We start from the raw sequence: 19,583 nt of genomic DNA, 5'->3' as shown, positions 1-19,583 counted from the left end.
TGTAACAACGGGGTCAAACATAGCAATGATTTTGAGGATCATGCAGGACTGGCCAGTGTTTCATTCTGTTGCACACAATGTCACTGTGAGTCAGAACTGACTTGACTGCACCTTATAGCAACAACAACAGTATTTATGGAAGCGGATTGCCAAGTCTTTCTTCTGCAATGTTGATGGATGTGTTTCAACTGCCAGCCTTTAGGTTACCTCTAGATTGCAAGCTGCTTACACCTTTCAGGGACCTAAGTATTTCCTGGAGATCTTTTTTTCTTCTTTTACTTTTTATTGTGAATTGAGTGAAGGTTTACAGACAGTGTCATCAATTCTACATTCAACAAATGATACACTTTGTTTTGTCTTAATGATTGCAGTCTCCTCTGTGGAACAGCAGTCATTCGCTTCCTACCTGTGGCTCCTCTTTCCCTTCCATCCACCTTCCCATGCCATCTTGCCATTGTCTTTAGGTTCATGTTGTCCCTTTGATTTTGAATGATTGACCATTCTATCTTTCATGGTGAGCATATCTTAACTAGTGCTGTTATTCCCCCTCTATACCTATGTACTGCTAGGTTGAAAGTTGTCCCCCCTATCTACCTATCTACTGCTTGGTTGAAAGTTGTTCCTCTACGTGCCTATCTACTGCTTAACTGAAAATGGTTCCCCTATATTCCTATCTACTGCTTAGCTGAAAGTTGCTCCCCTATGTCTCTATCTACTGCATTGCTGAAAATTGTTCCTCCTACTCCCTATCTTTTGCTTAACTGAATGATGATGTGTTCCTTTTCAGGGTGGTTCCTGAAGGGTGGTTGAGGGCCACATACAGTTTCAGGTTCCTCCAGTCTGTTTCTGACTAGAACAATGGGCCTTTTTATATTAGTAATAATTTTGAGTTTTGTTTCGTACATTGTATCAGTCTATCCAGGACCTTCTAGTATGATCCTGTTGAGAGGAAGTAGTGGTACCTGGGCACGATCATTTCTTCTGGTCTCAGGGTTGTGGAGACTAATGTTCACATGTTACATCAGTCTTTTGGACTAGTTGATTGCAAGAATCTTCAATTCTCATCACTCTTCTTTCTTCTGCATATGGAGAGACCAATAGCAGCACCTTACATGGCCTCCCATGAGCTTATAATATCCCAGACTCTACTTACTAAAGTAGGATATAGAACATATATATATGTGTGTGTGTGTGTGTGTGTGTGTGTACAATATACATGCAGATATTTTAAACCAAAAAATACTGATTACTGCCTATTCAGACTCCTGCTATATGCACTATATTAATTTTTAGACACAATGTACATAAAATAATATATATTATTTGGACATAATGGTTGACATAATGGAAAAGCTAAGTCATTAGTATTACATACATCTAGAGTCACTGTCTACTTCTGCCAGCCACTTACCATCTGAACAATGGTAAGATATTTAAACTCCCTGAGCTCTAATTTCTGAAACAGGGATACAATTTATGTTTTAATGTTACCTTGAGGATTAAATAATATAATGTTTTAAAAATTCTTAGGATGGTACAACCTCAAGTCAGCCACTGAGTAAAATGGTAGCTGTCAGTATTATATGGGTTGCTGTAAATATCAATTTGTATTTTCAAGTATTAAATAAATTGAGTTTTAAGAATTTTGTTGTTCAGTGTCATCGAGTCGTTTTCAACTCATAGTGGAGCCTATACAGGGTTTCTGAGGCTCGAAATCATTGCAGGACCACAAAGCCTCATCTTTCTCCCATGAAGTGGTGGGTGGGCTTGAATTGCTGAGTTTTTGGTTTGCAATTCAGTGCTTACCCTACAGAGCCTCTGTGTTCCCCTTAGGATTTGTAGAATAATGAAAATGTGACTTAGTGTAGTATAAGAATTTGACTGGCATTATTAGGCTCTTTAGTTATATTTTGTTCATTTTTTAATAGGCAAAATCTCAAACATTATCCAGTGTATTGGATGTGGCCTATCAGTTTATAAAGGAAGTTAATCCAGCTGAATCTAAAGTGGAGAATCAGTCTACAAAAGAGATTAGTAAAAGTCGCCATCAATTGGAATCTCTACTTCATGGGAGCAGTTCTGAGGTAAGTTAAAGAAAATTGACTAGACATTTTCTGTCGTAGGTTGTCATGAATCTTAACCAGAGTTGTAGAGTTCTGCAGATTATTTTGTCTCATTTTTTAAAATATGGATTTTTAAAATTAATTAAAACTTCTTAACTTTGAAAATCTTTTCAAGGAAATTGCTTTGATTCTATTGAGCACAAATGTTTTTTTGATGAATAATTCTTTGACCATGTGACTTTCTGGGCTTTTTTGAAGAGCCAATAATTAAATGAGTATTTGAGAAACATAAAATCACACACACACATACAAAGTGACATAACAATTTCATATTTGTCAGGAATTAAGAGAAGTTATATCTTTAAACCTTGTCAGCCATGTTGTTGTTATGTGCCGTGGAGTTGGTTCCAACTCACAGCGATCCTGTACAGGGTTTTCGAGGCTGTAAATCTTTCCAGGAGCAGAAAGCCTCATCTTTCTCCCGTGGAACAGCTGGTGGTTTTGAACTGCTGACCTTGTGGCTCGCAGCCCGATTCGTAACCACTATGCTACCAGAGCTCCTTTGTCAACCACATTAGGTGACAGGAAATTGCACTTTTATTTGAAACCAGATTTATACTAAATTCTGACAGATATTCAGATTAACTACTGATCTAGTGATGCCCTAGAATAGACTTTTATTAGCTCATTTCAATATTTTTATAATACACTTATTGTATTGATTCCTTAGAGAGAAAAAATTTTTTCAAGAGAAAAAATTTTTTCAAATTTTGTTATATGTTATAATCCTTATTCATTTAGATGTAAATTCCCCTTTCCCTGTTGTTTAGAAAGAGTTACTTGCCAAAGTCACTGTTTGTGATTGGTGACAGAGACAGGGCTTATCTTAAGTCTTTTGATTTCCAAATCCATTCTTATAGAATGTAAAAGAAAATATGTTCTGTGTTAGTAGGTTCTCTTACCAGCAAAGAACCTGTTCTTGAATTGTCCAGGAAAATCATAATATTTTTATGGATTCTGCTTTTTAGACATACCAAGGATGTTTATACGAAGAATCACAAAATTTCACAATCACATGAACTCACAATAATAATAGTAGTAATCTATTGAGTACCTACTATATACTATCCTAAATATTTTAGTCCGTTTGCTTTTCCTAATGTTTTATTTTATTTTATTTTTTAAGAGAAAATAGTAGCAAAGAACTGAATGTTAACTAGAATTTCCTAAGATTTCACTGGTAATGGCACAAGGATTTGAACCTAGACATTCTGATTCTAATGACTTACTTGCCTTTTGCCACTATGCTGAGACTGTGGCTTCAAGTGTCTCTCCATCATGCTTGCCATTTTATCTACCTTATCAATAATAATAGTGATAAATCAGTAGTTGACATTTATTGAATAATTTGTGCTTTTCTGATCTTATCTCAGTCAATAATCACAATAGCAGTACAAGTTGTGAACTCATCTTCAACAGATGAGAAAGGCAGAAATATGTTATGTAATTGGCCTTATTGGAAAACCTATAGAAGTTACTCTTTTGCTTGCACTTTTAGTCACTACACAAATGCTTCCTTTTGTCCCATGAATGTCAGTCTATGTCTTATAGACCCTTCTGTCTTAACTTCAAACCAAATCCAACCCATTGCCATCAAACTGAGTCCTACTCATGGTGACTCTATGTATACAGAGTAGAACTGACCCATAGAATTCTTGTAATCATAATGGAATCCTGGTGTGGAGCTGTGTGTTAATGTGCTCAACTGCAAGGTCAATTTGAACCCCACGGTATGTGGTTCAAGCTCACCAGCCACTCCTCAGAAACCTTATACAAGGTCACTAAGGGTTGGACCCAAACCATGGTATTTTCAGTAACCTTATAAGCATGTGAAAGCTCAACAGTGAATAAGGAAGACAGTAGAATAATTGATGCTTTTGAGTTATGGTGTTGGAGGAGAATATTGAAAGTGCCTTGGGCTGCCAAAGAACCAATAGATCCATTTTGGAAGACATGCCACCAGAGTGCTCCTTGAAGGCCAAGATGGCCCAACTTCATCTCTCATACTTCAGACATATTGTCAGGAGGGACCAGTCACTGGAGAAGGATATCATGATTGGTAAGGTGGAGGGTCAGCGAAAAAGAGGAAGACCTCCAGCGAGATAGATTGGCAGAGTGGCAACATCAATGAGCTCAAGTGTGCCAATAATAGTGAGGTTGGCCCAGGATTGGGCATTGTTTCATTCTGTTATGCATAGGGTTGCTATGAGTTGGTACTGACTCAATGGCACTTAACAGCAGCAACAACAATGGTTGGAACTGACTTGATGGCACTTAACAGCAACAACAATATTAATGGTAGCAGAGTACTACATTTTTCTGCCCAACTGCTGACTCTTTGGTAGCAGCCCAGTGCTTACTACTATTCTACTATTGTTGTTGCTGTTCAGTGCCACGGAGTCAGTTCTGACTCATAGTGGCCCTGTGCAGTATTTCCTAGGAGCAGCTGATGAGTTTGAACCACCAACCTTGTGGTTCACAGTCAAGTGCGGATCCTACAGTGCCACACCAAGAGTCTACTGTTCCACTTAGAATCACTAATTCAGTGGTTTCACCTAGGGATATATAGTAAAATCAACAAAAGAAAGTTAAAACACATATGAGTGAGTTCAGAATTTCTATGGATGGGGTTCAGACTCATATGTTTTTTAACAACTCCTCAGCATTTCTGGGGAAGATTTCTGGTTGGGAGACACTTTTATAGACCTGTAAGTATGCCTGACCACAAGTGTGCCTGTATGTAATGCCTAGGCTAAATATGTAACTGTTCATATGCTTAGTATTCCTCTGGGCTGGAGATCATTGCCTCTATGTAGTACTCTGCTACCATTAATACTATAATAGGTATTAGAAACATTGAGTTTGCTGAAAATGTGCATTCCTGGGTCTGACACCCAAATGCTGGCTTTTGTCTACCTGGGTTAGGACTCAGGGATCTGATTTTTAGTTAGCATCAAGCAATTTTAATTTGGGTTGTCAGTAATAAATTTTAAAGATATTTTAACCAAACTTTTTAGATATTTGTGACCCAATTTTAAAAATATTTGTTACAAGAAATGTTTTCCAGAAGGTCCCCTCCTCTATCATTCTGGGCAGGTACTCCCCTTTCTTCTAGTCTAAAACAGTCTAAGGCCAAAATTATTATCCTGTGGAGATTTATATATGCAGTGCTGTGGTTAATGTGCTGGACTGCAAGGCTAGCTTAAACTGCAAGGTCAGTGGTTCAAACTCACCAGCCGATCCTTAGAAACCCTATACAGGATTGCTATTAGTCAAAACCAACTACAGCACTTAACAACAACATGGTTATGTATATTAATCTCCTTATGATAAAATCCTGAAATTCCTAGGTAAAAAGAGTATATGTGTTTGCCATGTTAGTAAACATACCCAAATGACAGTAACATCTTATTGGTTTCCTTGCTTCCCAAACCTCTGTTCTCTAATTTCTAGCACACTTAAATGGCTTTACATTAATAGGTTTAAGTTTAAGTTCACTAGCATGCAGGCAGAGTCCTTCATGACCTGCCCATGCTTGTATCTCCACCTTTTATATTTCCTTATACTTGACTTTGCTACGTCAATACTAAAAGTTCCATGCCCTAGTTTTTGTATGACTCCATATCTTATCCTATACATTCACTTGTCTTGTAATGCTACCCTACCACTTTTTTGTGTATAGATTTCTTATTCATCCTTCAAAACCCAGTTCATACATCCCCTTCCTCTAAATTACCCGTTTCTATTTTTTACATATAATCTGTGTTTTTATAGTCAGCAACTAGCAAAGTGTCTTGTGATTCTCAGATGTTTTATGTTTAAAGTGTAATTGTACAAATCTTTAGCAACAGTCTCTCAATTGTCCCTCACAATCTAGCTGTTATTTTCTAAGAACTGAACATAGAGAATTCTACTGTTGTGTCCAGAAGACACACAATAGAGATTTAGCAATTTGATAATTCATTATTGGTGTGAATTTTATTTTGTTTGACTTTCATAGTTTAGTTTTCTCTGATTTATTGAATCATCACCAAATCCTCCATTCATTTTAGTTTGTCTGTAAGACTGGATCCATATATTGTACAAGATTTATCTTTCTCTTATCATTAAACTGAGAAGTATGGAATGCTTTAAGATGTATTAATTTGTTTATCTGTTCAACTAACTTTTAATGAGAGCCTACTGTGTGCCAGACATTGCAGTGGGCACTGAGGAAGAAAATAAAATCCTTGATCTCATTATATTTTAATGGGGAAAGACAGGTACAAATGAATGTGTAGTGTAAATTCACATGGGTATAGTCTGAGAAGAAAAATAAAGGATTAGAGAGTAGACTAACAGGGATTATTTTTGTAGCATCATTAGCAAGGATTTCTCCAAGCAAGTGATATTTGAATGGAGCCTGAATGAAATGAGGGAAATGGCTATGTAAATGTATGTAAAAAGATTGTTCCAGGCATTGTTTGTAGATACAGTGCTAGACCTTGGGATACGTATATATTCTCTGGGTTCTTAGAACTCCAAGACTGTTTTGGTTCAAGCAGGATGAGTGAAGTGAAACTTGTTATTAAGTGGTGACTCATAGCAACTCTGTATCAGGTTTTGAGGCTGGCTTTGTGGGAGCAGAAAGCCTCATCTTTCTTCCACAGTGCAGCTAGTGGTCTTGAACCACTGGCTTTGTGGTTTGCAATCCAGTGCTTATCCTATAGAGCCAACAGCACTCTAGAAGGGAAGATTGTTGTTGATGTTAAATGCTATCGAGAGTTTGTTCCAACTCATAGTGACCCTATATGAGGTTTCTGAGGAGTAGCTTGTGGGTTTGAACTGTTGATGTTGTTGGTCAAACTGACTTCGTGGTCCAGTGCTTTATCCTACAGTGCCACAGAAGGAGATAAAGTAAAAGGCAAGGCAGTAAAAAATTATGTAGGCCTTTGTAGATCATGGTAGGATATTAGGTTTCATGGAGAGTTAAGGGCAAGGAGAGCAGAGGAGTCATATGATCCGATACGCATTTTGAAAAGCTCTTCCGTCTGCTCGAGGGAGCTTGCAGGGAGTAGACCATTGGAAGAGTCAGAAGATTAGACAAGAGGCTGTTGCAACTTTCCATGGAAAACTCTGATGAATAATAGCACAATGATAAACATCAGTCCCATGGGCTCAGGTTTTAATAATTTCTGAATAAACCATTTGTAACTCCAGATAGAATTAAAAAAAAAACAAAACCAAAATAGTAAAGTACATAAATAAGTACAGTAAAAGTTCTATTCCATATTTAAAAATAATGCCTAATTCATAATGACTAATACTACTACTTGTATTTTAAAATAGAGAAAATTTAGTCAAGCATACTTACATGCATTTTAAATTGCTTTAGACTGAATTTGCAACATCAAAAAAAGTGGAGTCTACAAATCAAAACAATGGGCTCTTGTGTGAAGGATCCTTTGATGAACAAGCTTCTGCCAAGTCCTTCCAGGAAGTTTTAAATCAGTGGAGAACTGGAAATCATGATGACAATGAGAAACAGACCTTAAACGCAGCAAAAACAAGTATGGCTATTTTTATAAAATGGATGTTGTAAAATAAAGTTGAATTTGTTTATTTTATTTCCATTCCCTGTGAAAATAAATGCAGTCACGTTGAGATAACAGTTTGATGTAACTCCTGCTAAAAAAGCATGAGTTGTGTGACCACTGTTTTCTTTTAAAGTGCTGTAAAGTATGTTATGACTCATAGCGACTCTGCGGAGGATTTCAGAGGCTGTCAATCTTTAAGGGAGTAGAAACCCTCATCTTTTCTCCACAGAGCAGCTGCTGGGTTTGAACTGCTGACCTTAAGGTTATCAGTCAAAGGCATAACCATTACGCCACCAACACTCCATTGTTTAGTGATTTAATATTCATAGAATCCTGAATTTTGTGTTGGGGACATCAGAATTTGTTAGCCATATAAATTCAGGCTGACGAATGTAAAATTAGATCCCTGCTGTTTCTACTTTACTAGCAGGACATTTAGTACCTTTTTCTAAAAATATGTTTTCTGGAAAATATGTTTCTAGAATCACTTTGAATTATAGGAAAAATAATTATTTTGCCTTCTAATGGTTTTTCTTTTTTGTTAAATATTTAGTATTTTTCAATTTTCCTTGATGCTTTTAACATTTATATTTTGATTATTGAAAATCTTGATGACTGAAGTAAGAATATATTTCCTGTAAGTCTCCAATGTCTATTGAGGAAAATTGTATATTTCTAAAGAATTCAGTAGGTAAATTTCTCAGCACCTTACAAATACTTCTAATTGGTTTTCATTGAAAAATTGTTTTATGATTAATTTAAATCACATATCTTAGTTTACAACATCCTATTTTACTGTTTTATTGAACCCTTTTGCTGTAAATGAACTATCTTGGGATTTATAATTTATAGCATAGTATAGTTCCTAATGAACTGACTCAGTGGCGTTTAACAGCAACAGTAGTTCCTAATGTCAAGATATTGCACACTGTTAGACTGAGTAGTTTACAATAAGATTGAGTATTTTACTAAATAATATTCATACCATGTATTTTTTTATTGTTATGATACATCAATTTCATTAGTATTTCCAAAACTTTCTTTGAACTCTGTCTCTTTGTTTCTCAATATTGACTATTTTAAGTGTTTATTTGTACTTTCTTGTTGTAGAGCCTTTAAAAACTCTTTTCCCCCCTATTTTTAAACGAAGTAATCTAAGTCTTCTACAGAAATACATTTTTTTTGGGGTCTATCTTAAAAGACAGAATACTGACTGAGATAATACCAGTACAGATTTAGAATTAAACAGACTACGAATTCCAAAATAATTTCACTTTTTTAAAATTAAGGAAATAACTATAATATTCTAAAAATAGTATGCTGATTGTTTTAAAACATTCTTCTATAATGAAAAAAGTTATCAAAAAAAAAAAAAAAAAAAAATAGTCTATACTTTCACCTAGATATAGGAGTCATAGTATGACATTGTAGGAGAAGCACTTGACCTCAAGGTCAGTTTGAACCACAAGGTTGGCGGTTCAAACTCACCAGCTGCTCCTCACAAACCCTATACAGGGTCACTAGGCGTCTAAACCAACTAAAGTTCACCTAACAACAGCAATAACAACATCATCTATATAACTAGTCTTAAATTTTTGGTACAGTTTTTTTTTGAAAGAGACACACACACATAATACACACATCCACCCAAATCAGGTAATATAAAATTGCTATTTGTTAAATTGTTTTATTACTTAGATTCTATCATGTAAAACTTTCCATATAAATATACCATCATCTGTAACGATTGCATAGCATTTTTTTTGTGTGTGTATGAATAAAGATTGTCTTAAAGTTTTACTTAATTCTAAACTAGAAATTCCATCACTTGTCTATCAGTTTGTCGTACTGTAGTTGCTTGTGTGATACTGTGATTCTGGAAGCTTAGAATACATTTTCTAGCTCCAGTCTTTGAATATGTAATTTTAAAAAATGTTTTATTGTGAATTATGTGATAGTTTACATAGGAGAACATTAGTTTTACATTCATCCTGTCATATATCGTTTTATTGCCATGGTTGCAATCCCCTCCATGCCTCATCAAGCAACCACCCTGCAAGCCGGCCTCTCCCCTTTACCCCCTCCCCGCTGCTGGTCATCAGCACACAGCCCCTCTCCCTAGCCAGTCTATCTCTCCACCTTATCATCTCTGTCTCTATCTCAGGCATCACTGCTTCTCTGGGTAGGGTCCGGCTCTCTGCTCTTCTCCCTGGATGGTCCCAAGGACCTCTGCTCTTAGACTGCAGAGTTAATCACTCCCCTCCTTGCTATAAAACATCTACCTTTACATTTCCAGCCTTCACAATCAGTCCTGATAACAATTATTCACTATTGTATCACAAGAGACCTGTCCGCATTTCCTTTCATCAGCCCCTCCTAGACTGATTTGATACTAGTCAGTGGAGATTCTACCTTCCTCCACGCCCTCTGGATCTAGGTTTCCTCTTGAAAGCTTGTAAGCCAGTCACTTCTTGCCTTTGTAGCCCCCTCCCCCCCACACACACTTTGGGTAGCCAGTGTCCAGGTTGCTCATCCCTGTCTAATCTGTGTATGGAGGGGGTGGGAATGATCCTTGCTGTATAGATTTCTTCCCTCTTTTGAGCTACTGTATCCATAGGTTTAGGTCAAGTTCATCAGATTGTTTCAGATTACTCTTTTTTCCCCCTCTTCTTTCTTTTTCTAGTTGAGCTCTGATCATCCAATCATTGAATCCAGGTCAAGTAGGTATTATTTGCAAGTGTGGGTGTTCTTATGCATATGCCCTCTCTTGTTACCAGCTGGATGCTTCACTCTCCATTCTAGTCCTCTGTGACTATGTCACTGACTCTGGGCCCAAGAGTCCCCAGGTCTTGCCACACTGCTGGCCAACCAGGTCTCCACCAGTGTTCACAGGAGTCTATTGAACGTTGTAGGGCTTAGATCACAGCTTCATTGCTGTTTTTCCCTCACTTCCCCTTATCTGTGATGAACGTGGTCACCAATCAAAGTGTGTATTCCCATTGAGTCTTAGTCTTGGAAGGAGGTTTCCTCTGAGGGGACCCAACCACTTGCCTTGATGTCTCCTGGGTTAGCAACTTGCTTGTTCTTTTAGTAATCAGTAGGTCTGCCTATATTGTTTTGCATTTTTCCTGTCAGTCCGTTCTAGCTGCTCCAGGCTGGTCTGCTTGTCCTTTTAAGTCGAAATTTCCCTCCTCTGTAGATTCTGAATTGATTGTTTAGCATTTTGTATGCCATAATTTACTTGACCAGACTTTTGTTGATAGATATTTTATTGCTAATTCTCACTATTATTAAAAGAAAAGAAGTTATAATGGTTGTTGATAGCTATGTAGATGTAGATATGTTGAGTCAAAGGGTATGTATGGTGGTGGTGTTGTTAAGTGCCATAGAGTCATAGTGACCTTGTATAGGGTTTCAGAGGCTTTGTAAACATTTGCAGGAGAGACACCTTCATTCTTCCTCCTGTGGAGTGGCTGGTGGGTTCAAATCACTGACTTGTGGATCACAGTCCAATGCTTATACTATGACTATGGAGCCATTGTTGTTATGTGCCATCAAGTCACAGCAGCCCTGTATGGGGTTTCCTAAGAGCAGCTGGTGTGTTTGAACCTTGTGGTTCAAACTGACCTTAAGATCCAGTGCTTATCTCTCTCTCTCTCTCTCTCTCTCTTTCTATATATATATATACATATATACACACACATACACGTGTGTGTCATTTCAAGATTATAAAATTATTTTCTGAAACAATTAGTGTAGCAGTTTTACTCCCACTGACAGTGTTTGAGAAGGCTCTGTGATAGTTACTGCCCATTTTTCCTATGTTGAGATCCTAATTCTTCACCTTTAGCTGGCTTAGTAGATAATAAGTAATTATTTTAGCTGTTATTTCACCACTTGATTGTGAAATAATTATTGACTATTTTCTTAATATCTTTCGTTTTTATCTTCTGCTAATATTGGCACAAGTACTGTTTTAAATTCTTAAGATGTGAAACATTCTTCTCTTATGATCCTTAAGAGTCTAAGTAAGGATGGAAAAGTGCAATACTACTCCAGGTGAATAGAGCGTGCATTCAAGTATGTGCAGCGTCTTGTCTATTTGTATCATATGAGTTACTAAACAAGTATGGGAATAGATTTTTAAACTGCTAGATTAAGTAAGATTAGATCAGGTTGAATTTATCAATATAAATAGACTCACCCAGGATTTGCAGTTTAATGTGTTAGCTCAAGTACTTTAGGAATGGCATTAGCAATCTGCTAGGTTGGTTAAATGGAGTTTGGTTCAGTGGTGGTTTTAGAAACAGTGAGGTTAAGATGCTGGAACTTCCTTAACATTTTATGAGAAGGAGTTTAAAGGCATTTACAGATGGGGATGTTGGAATTATGTACTACCTACCTCGTGCTGTGGTAGCATAGTGGTTACAAATCGGGCTGCGAACCGCAAGATCAGCAGTTCGAAACTACCAGCTGTTCTGTGGGAGAAAGATGAGGCTTTCTGCTCCCATAAAGATTTACAGCCTCGGAAACCCTGTACAGGGTTGCTATGAGTCAGAACCAGCACATAGCAACAACAACAATAACAACAACAACCTTGCGCTGTCGGTTAATGCCCCAGACTGCAAAGCTCTATGAACTGAAAGCTCGGCAGTTCAAGCTCACCAGTCACTCCTCGTAAACCCTGTACAGGGTCATTATGAGTTGGAACCGACTCAATGGCACTGAACAACAACAACAACAACCCAGCCATACTGTTACCATACCCTCCAGAAAGACTCAGAGGTCCCTCCTAACTCCAAGGCATTAAGAACTAGTATTTTTAAAACGTTCAACTTGTTTTTCCTCTGTAGGCTGCGGATGATTGAAGACAGAGACACTTCACAGGAATTGAGTTGCTAGAGTCTAGCAAATATTTATCAAAGATATGATGGACAAATTACCAAAATAAAGTGCAGGGAAGAGGTTGACTGCTAGAGGCTGCATTACCTGGATTCCCTTGCTCTCTGGCTTCTGGTTGTTGTTGTTAAGTACCGTGGAGTCGGTTCCTACTCATAGTGACCCTACACACAAGGTTTCCGAGGCTATAAATCTTTACGGGAGCAGAATGCCTCATCTTTCTCCCGCGCTGTTAGTTTCGAACTGCTGACCTTGAGGCTGGCAGCTCGACTGGTAACCACTACGCTACCAGAGCTTCTGGTTAGATTTGTATAATTAGAGGTGTTAGTGTGACTTTGGAGGGTGAGATAAGAAGAGGGTTGTTGTTAAGTGATGTCGAGTTCGTTCTGACTCATAGAGACCCTGTATAGGGTTTCTGTGGAGTGGCTGGTGAATGTGCACCACAGACCTTGAGTTTCAAATGGACCTTGTGGTCCGGTGTATTATCCTACAGCACCATACCGTTCCCTCTTATTTACTGTGTTTGTGCTTGGCAATGATTGTACTCTGTACCTGTGTTCTTGGCACTTTGCAGTGGCCTTGCATCCATGACCATTGCTATCAGTAGCTTTTAGTTAACAGTTCTCTTCCCTTGTCCCTTTAAGCCCAGGGTTATCACAGCTTTACAGTGTTTTTAGTCTCTGGGTGCTTCACTAGCACTCCTTCTCTTAAGCCTGCCACATGATTATAAGTCAGTCTCTTCATTTAAATCTCTACAAATGATCCCTTTGAGTATGTTCTTGGTTTCCTGCCAAGTTCCTGACATACAAATCATCAGGAAAAGGTGCTCTTCAAAGCAGAGTTTTGAGTTGAACTCTGGATATCTGAGTTAGTGGTTAGGGCCAGGAAATATCAAATGCAAAGACTCTCGGGTAGAGAGAGAATATTATGACCAAGTAACTGAAGGAAGCCATGTCTGACAGAGCATGGGATTGAAATGTAACAGAAGAGGCTAAGAGTGGCAGGAGAAATAATGTTTAGTTACCTGGTAGAGAAAGATGAGCCTGCAAAGAAGACAGAGAAAGAGCCAGCATTGGTATTATAATTAAAAACCAAGACAGGGGAGTGTTTTTAAATAAAGAAGTGAGGTCAGCAGTCTGACTGCTACTGAGAAGCATTAAGATCTTTTGTTGACATAATCTGTGATTTGTGTGTGTGTTTGTTGTATACCCACAGGGTTATATGTTTGTGTGTTTATATCTCTCTCTGTGTTGTATATGGTATTTGTCAATGCTCTTTTTTTTTTTTTTTTCCGAATAGGTTTTATATAATATATTAAACAGATAAAAAACATTTACAAACTTATGTGGGTTATTGAGAAAAACAAAGCGGTAGGCTTTTTTGTTGTTGTTTATATGTCTCTTGGTCATTTAATTTTGTTGTTGTTGTTGTTAGGTACTGCCAAGCTGTTTCCCAGTCCTAGTGGCACTATGCACAACAGAATGAAACACTTCCCAGTCCTGCGCCATCCTCACAATGACTACATTTGCGTTCACTGTTGCTACCACCGTGTCAGTCAATCTTGTTATCCTGACCCTCCATTTTACTGTCCTAAAATGGAGCATGATGTCCTCCTCCAGGGACTGGTCCCACCTGATAACATGTCTGAAGTGGGAGAGGTGAAATCTTGCCATTGTTTTCTAAGGAGCATTCTGGTTGCACTTCTTCCAAGACAGATTGGTTTGTTCTTCTGGAAGTCTGTGGTATTTTCAATATTCTTCTCCGACACCTGAATTCAGATGTATGGATTCATCTCTGGACTTTCTTATTCATTTTCCAACTTTCACATGTATATGACGTGGTTGAAAATGCCATGGGTTGGTCAGGAGCACCTTAGTCTTCAAACTGATATCTTTGCTCTTGAACACTTAAAAAAGTTTTTTTTGCAACAGATTTGCTTAACACAATATATTGTTTGATTTCTTTTCATTTTCAGGATTTAAAAAAATTGTAGCTATATATATATCCAACAAAACATTTGCCATTTAAGCCATTTTTACAGGTACAACCTAGCCACACCAACTACATTCCCCATGTTATATAACCATTACCAGTATCCATTTCCAAATATATTTATCTCTCTCTCCTTTTCCTTTTTTCTCCCTTCTTTTCTTTATCTTTTATTTGTGTCTTTGGTTGTACCAGTATTGGGCTATTTTGATTACTGTACTATGAGGTAGGTTTTGAGATGAAACGAGAGGCCTCCTATTATGTTCTATTTTTTTAGTAGTGTTGTGCTTATCTGGGGTCTCTTTCCTATCCATATAAAGTTGGTGATTAGTTTTTCCATCTCTTTAAAGAATGTTGTTGGGAACTGGATTGGGATTACAGTAGATCTATGAATTGCTTTGGGTAGTGTTGACATTTTCAAGTTAAGTAATCTTATAAACATGGTATATTCTTCCATTTTTGTAGGTTTCTTGTAGTAATAATTTTTTTGTTTTGTTTTGTTTTTTTGTATAGGCCCTTTGTTTCTTTGATTAGATTTATTTATAAGTAGTTCATCTTCTGGGTGACTATTGCAGACAGTATTGTTTTCCTGATATCCTTTTCAGAGCTCTCTTTATTTGTATAAAGGAATCAAACTGATTTTTGTATGTTGACCTTGTACCCTGCCATTTTGTGAATCATTCAATAAGTTCCAATAGTTTTCTTGATGAGTGTTTGGAATTTTCTGAGTGTAGCATCATAGAATTTGTAAATAGAAAGACTTTTATATCTTCTTTTCCAATTTGTATGCCTTTAATTTCCCTTTCTTTTCTTATAGTTCTCACTAAGGCATCCAGCACAATACTGAATAGGAATAGTGATAAAGGACATCCTTAACTGGTTCCTATTTGCAAGGGGAATGGTTTCAGTTTCTTTGTATTAAAAGTGATGTTCATTGTTGGTCATTTATTGTTGTTGTTAAGTGACTTCTAGTCTGTTCCAACTCATTGATCCTATAGAGGGTTTCTGAGGAGTGACTGGTGAGTTTGAACTGCTGACTCTGCAGTTCAAATTGACATTGAGTTCGAGTGCTTATCTTACAGCACCACACCAGGAATTCTGATATTGTACACATGCCATTAATTATGTTGAGAAAATTTTCTTGTATTCCTATTTTTTTTTTCAGGAATAGGTGTTGGATTTTGTCAGATGTCTTTTCTTCATCGATTGATATGATTGTGTGTGGGTTTTTTTTTTTTTGCTTTGTTTTATTTATTTGGTTATTATTAATTATTTTTAAAATATTGAACCATCCCTGAATACGTGGTTTGAATTCCACTTGCTCATGATGTGTTATTTTGTTGGATTCTGTTGGTTAGTGTTTTGTTGAGAATTTTTATGTCTATGTTCATGAGGAATTTTAGACTACAATTTTATTTTTAGTGATATTTTTGCATAGTTTTTATATCAGGATTATTCTTTCTTCATACAGTAAATTCAGGAGCTGCCCATCCTTTTTATATAATTTGGAATAATTGGTGTCAACCATTCTCTGAATGTTTGGTAGAATTCACCAATAAACCATCTGGGCCCAGGCTATTTTTATGTTAGGAGTTTTTTAGTAACTTGATCAATTTCTTCTTTTGTTACAAGTATGTTTACAGTTTCTACTTCAGTCTGTGATAGTTTAGGTAGGTCATGTGTTTCTAGAAATTTGTCTACTTTTTCTGTTCAAATTAGAGTACAATTCTTCATTTTATATTTGTAGTTGTTAAGTGCTGTGGAGTCAGTTCCAACTCATAGGGACTCTGTATAGGATTTCTGAGGAGCAGCCAGTGGATGTGAACTGCCAGTCTTGCAGTTGGTAGTCCAGTGCTTATCCTACAGTGCCATTATTCTGTTTTATCCTTTTTATTTCTGTTGGTTCTGTTTTGAAGTCACCCATATTTCTAATGAATGCTATTTGCATCTTCTCTTTCTTTTGTTAGATTTGCCCATGATTTATCGATTCTATGGATCTTTTCAAAGAAATAGCTTCTTGTCTTGGTGATTCTTTCTATTGTTTTTCCTGCTGTCTGTTTTCTTTATTTCTGGTCTAACTTTTATTACTGCTTTTCTTCTGCTGGCTAAGGTTTATTACTTAGCTACTCTTGTTCTAATTGTTGGAGATGTTGGATTAACATGTTGATTTTGATTCTTTCTTCTTCCAGGATGTGTTCATTTATTACTATAAATTGTCTTCTGAGTACTCTTTTTGCTGTATTCCAAAGGTTTTGGTATGTAGCATTTTTATTCTTGATTGAGAAAGGAATTTTTAATGTCATTTTTTACTTCTTCTATTTTCCAGTAAGGAGCTCTAGTAGCGTAGTTACGAATCGGGCTGCAAAATGCAAGGCCAGAAGTTTGAAACTACCATCTGTTCTGTGGGAGAAAGAAGATGCTTTCTGCTCCCATAAGGATTTACAGCCTCGGAAACCCTGTACAGGGCCGCTATGAGCTGGAACTGACTCCACGGCACATAACCACCACCATTATCCAGTAGCTTTTTAAATTCATTTTCCCTGCATTTGCTTTTTCCCCTTAATCTTCTGCTGTTGATTTCAAATTTTATAACATTGTGATCTGAGAAGATATTTTATAGTATTTAGGTATTTTTTTTTTTTTAATTTATTGAGGTTTACTTTGTGATCTAACATATGATCTGTTCTGGAGAATGTTACATGTGCATTGGAAAAGTATATTTATTGTGATGTTGGGTTGAGTGTTCTGGCTATGTCTATGAGGACAGGTTGTTTTTTTGTGTTGTTTAGTTCTGTGCTTTTGTTGAGTTTGTTTTCCTAGTTGTTTTGTCCTTCATCAATAGTCATGTATTTAAATTGCCTACTATTATTGTGGAGTTGTCAATTTCTTTCTTTAGTTCTGTTAAAGTTTGATTTTTATTTTGAAATTCTTTCCTTTATAGTATATATGTTTATTATAGCTTTGTCCTCTTGTTCAATTGAGACTTTAATCATGATATAGTGTTCTTTTTCATTTCTTATACTGGTTTTTTCCTTAAAGCATATTTTATCAGAAATTAATATTGCCTCTCCTGCTCATTTTCAATTGCCATTTGCTTAGTACATTTTTTCCATCCTTTGATGTTTAGTCTATTTTTGTCTTTAAGTTGTGTCTCCTGTAGACACAACCTTTCTTATCTATTTTTCTACTCTCTTTTTCTTGCCTACTGCATTTAAGCTATTTATATTCCATGCAATTATTTGTTGTTGTTGTTATGTGCCGTGGAGTCGATTCCTATGCATAGTGACCCTGTACATGTTATTTGGTAGGTCAAGAAATCAAACAATGTATTGCATTAGGTCAATTTGTTGCATAAGACCTCTTTAAAGTGTTGAAGAGTAAAGATGTCAGTTTGAGTACCAAGGTGCACCTAACTCAGGCCATGGTATTTTCAATAGCTTCATATGCATGTGATTATTGGACAGTGAATATGGAAGACCATAGAAGAACTGATGCACTTCAGTTATGGTTATTAAAAGAACCATGAACTACTACTATAAGAACAAACAAACCTGTTTTGGAAGAAGTATAACCAGAATGCTTGCTTAGAAGCCAAGATGGTGAGACTTCATCTCTCACACTTCAGACACATTATTAAGAGGTACAAGTCCCTGGAGAAGGACATCATGCTAGGTTAAGTGGAGGGTCAGCAAAGAAGAGAAAGATCCCTGATTAGATGGATTGGCACGGTGGCTGCACCAGTGGACTCAAGCTTAACGACAATTGTAAAGATGGTGCAGGACCTGACATTTTTTTGTTCTGTTATGCATAAGGTCTCTATAAATTGGAACTGACTCAACAGCACTTAATAACAACAACAAGAACAAAATTAGTTAATTGCTGTCAATTTGTTGTCTGTTATTTTATAGTGCTGTTGGTTTCTTTGTTACACATATTTCTCTGCTGAGGTAATTTTTTCTGTGGGTTTCTGTTTCATTGTCTTCATTGCATTGCTTTAATGTTTTATTAAATCTTTCTGATTTTTATCGTTTTGTATTTTGATGTGGAGGTGTATTAGTTCTCTCTGAGGTTATACTGTAATTTATTACTTTTTTCCCAAGTTTAAAACACTCTGTTTTATCTTGAAATTTCCTGGACTTCCTTGTCTTTTGGAAATTTTGTATCTGCACTATTCCCTCTATTTATTTCTTACTGGTCTTCATTGTAAATTGATAACTATGACTACTTATTTTCAGTCTTGTGGATTTGTTACACTTTAAATAATTCTATATCCAAAATGAATTTGAGGTGGTATTTTCATGTTTGTCAAAATCAGGTTATTGTCTGCTGTTGTTGGTTTTCAATCCAAAGAACACCCTTTAATATTTTTTGTAAAGTTGATCTAATTATTACAAATTCCTTTAATTTCTGTTTATCAAAAATTTTCATTTTTTTTATTGTTGTATTTGAGAGACTGCTTCTTTGTGTAAGTGATTCTTGGTTGACATTTTTTTTTTTTTTTTTCATTCTGAGGTTTGATATGATGTTCCATTGTCTTCTTTCCTGAATTGTTTCTGCTGAGAAATCAGTTGTGTCTGGGTTGTTTGGGCATGGATTCTGCCTCCTTTTGAGTGGACCAAGAAGAGAAAACATACACACACAGAATTAAATAAAACAAAATAAACAAGCAAACAGTAGTGAAAAAAATAATAAATGATAAAAATAAAATAAAAAAAGAGGCAACAACAAGAAAGAAAATAATATCTAAGAAAAGAAAAGAGAAGCAATAAAATAGAACTGAAGAAGTGAAAAATAGGAGCAAAAATCTAAAAAAATACAGAATTCCAATATATTTTTCTTCATCTAGTCCATCTTCTCAGATTATTTTCTCTGTGTAAAGATTGAGTAAGCATGGTGAAAGAATACAACCCTTCTTGTTAGAAGCAAGAAAATTCAAAATATTTACAAATATATTATTTGTACCTTGATGTAAAGAAAACAAAAGTCCTCACAAATG

The 19,583-nt window shown here is 36.3% G+C and overlaps 1 protein-coding gene across 1 annotated transcript in view; it reads left to right on the top strand.

Annotated features, from left to right (window-relative positions):
• ZBBX (zinc finger, B-box domain containing) overlaps positions 1–19,583 on the top strand; it is a 227,815-nt gene that overhangs the window by 100,870 nt on the left and 107,362 nt on the right. The window contains 2 exon segments of the mRNA XM_006861801.1: positions 1,929–2,084; positions 7,498–7,672. Coding sequence (XP_006861863.1) covers positions 1,929–2,084; positions 7,498–7,672 — 331 coding nt within the window.

The sequence above is a fragment of the Chrysochloris asiatica genome, unplaced genomic scaffold (assembly GCF_000296735.1).
Source record: "Chrysochloris asiatica unplaced genomic scaffold, ChrAsi1.0 scaffold00043, whole genome shotgun sequence".
Lineage (NCBI taxonomy): Eukaryota > Metazoa > Chordata > Mammalia > Afrosoricida > Chrysochloridae > Chrysochloris > Chrysochloris asiatica.
The sequence above is the reverse complement of the archived record's forward strand: the minus strand, read 5'-3'. Positions and strand labels throughout refer to the sequence as shown.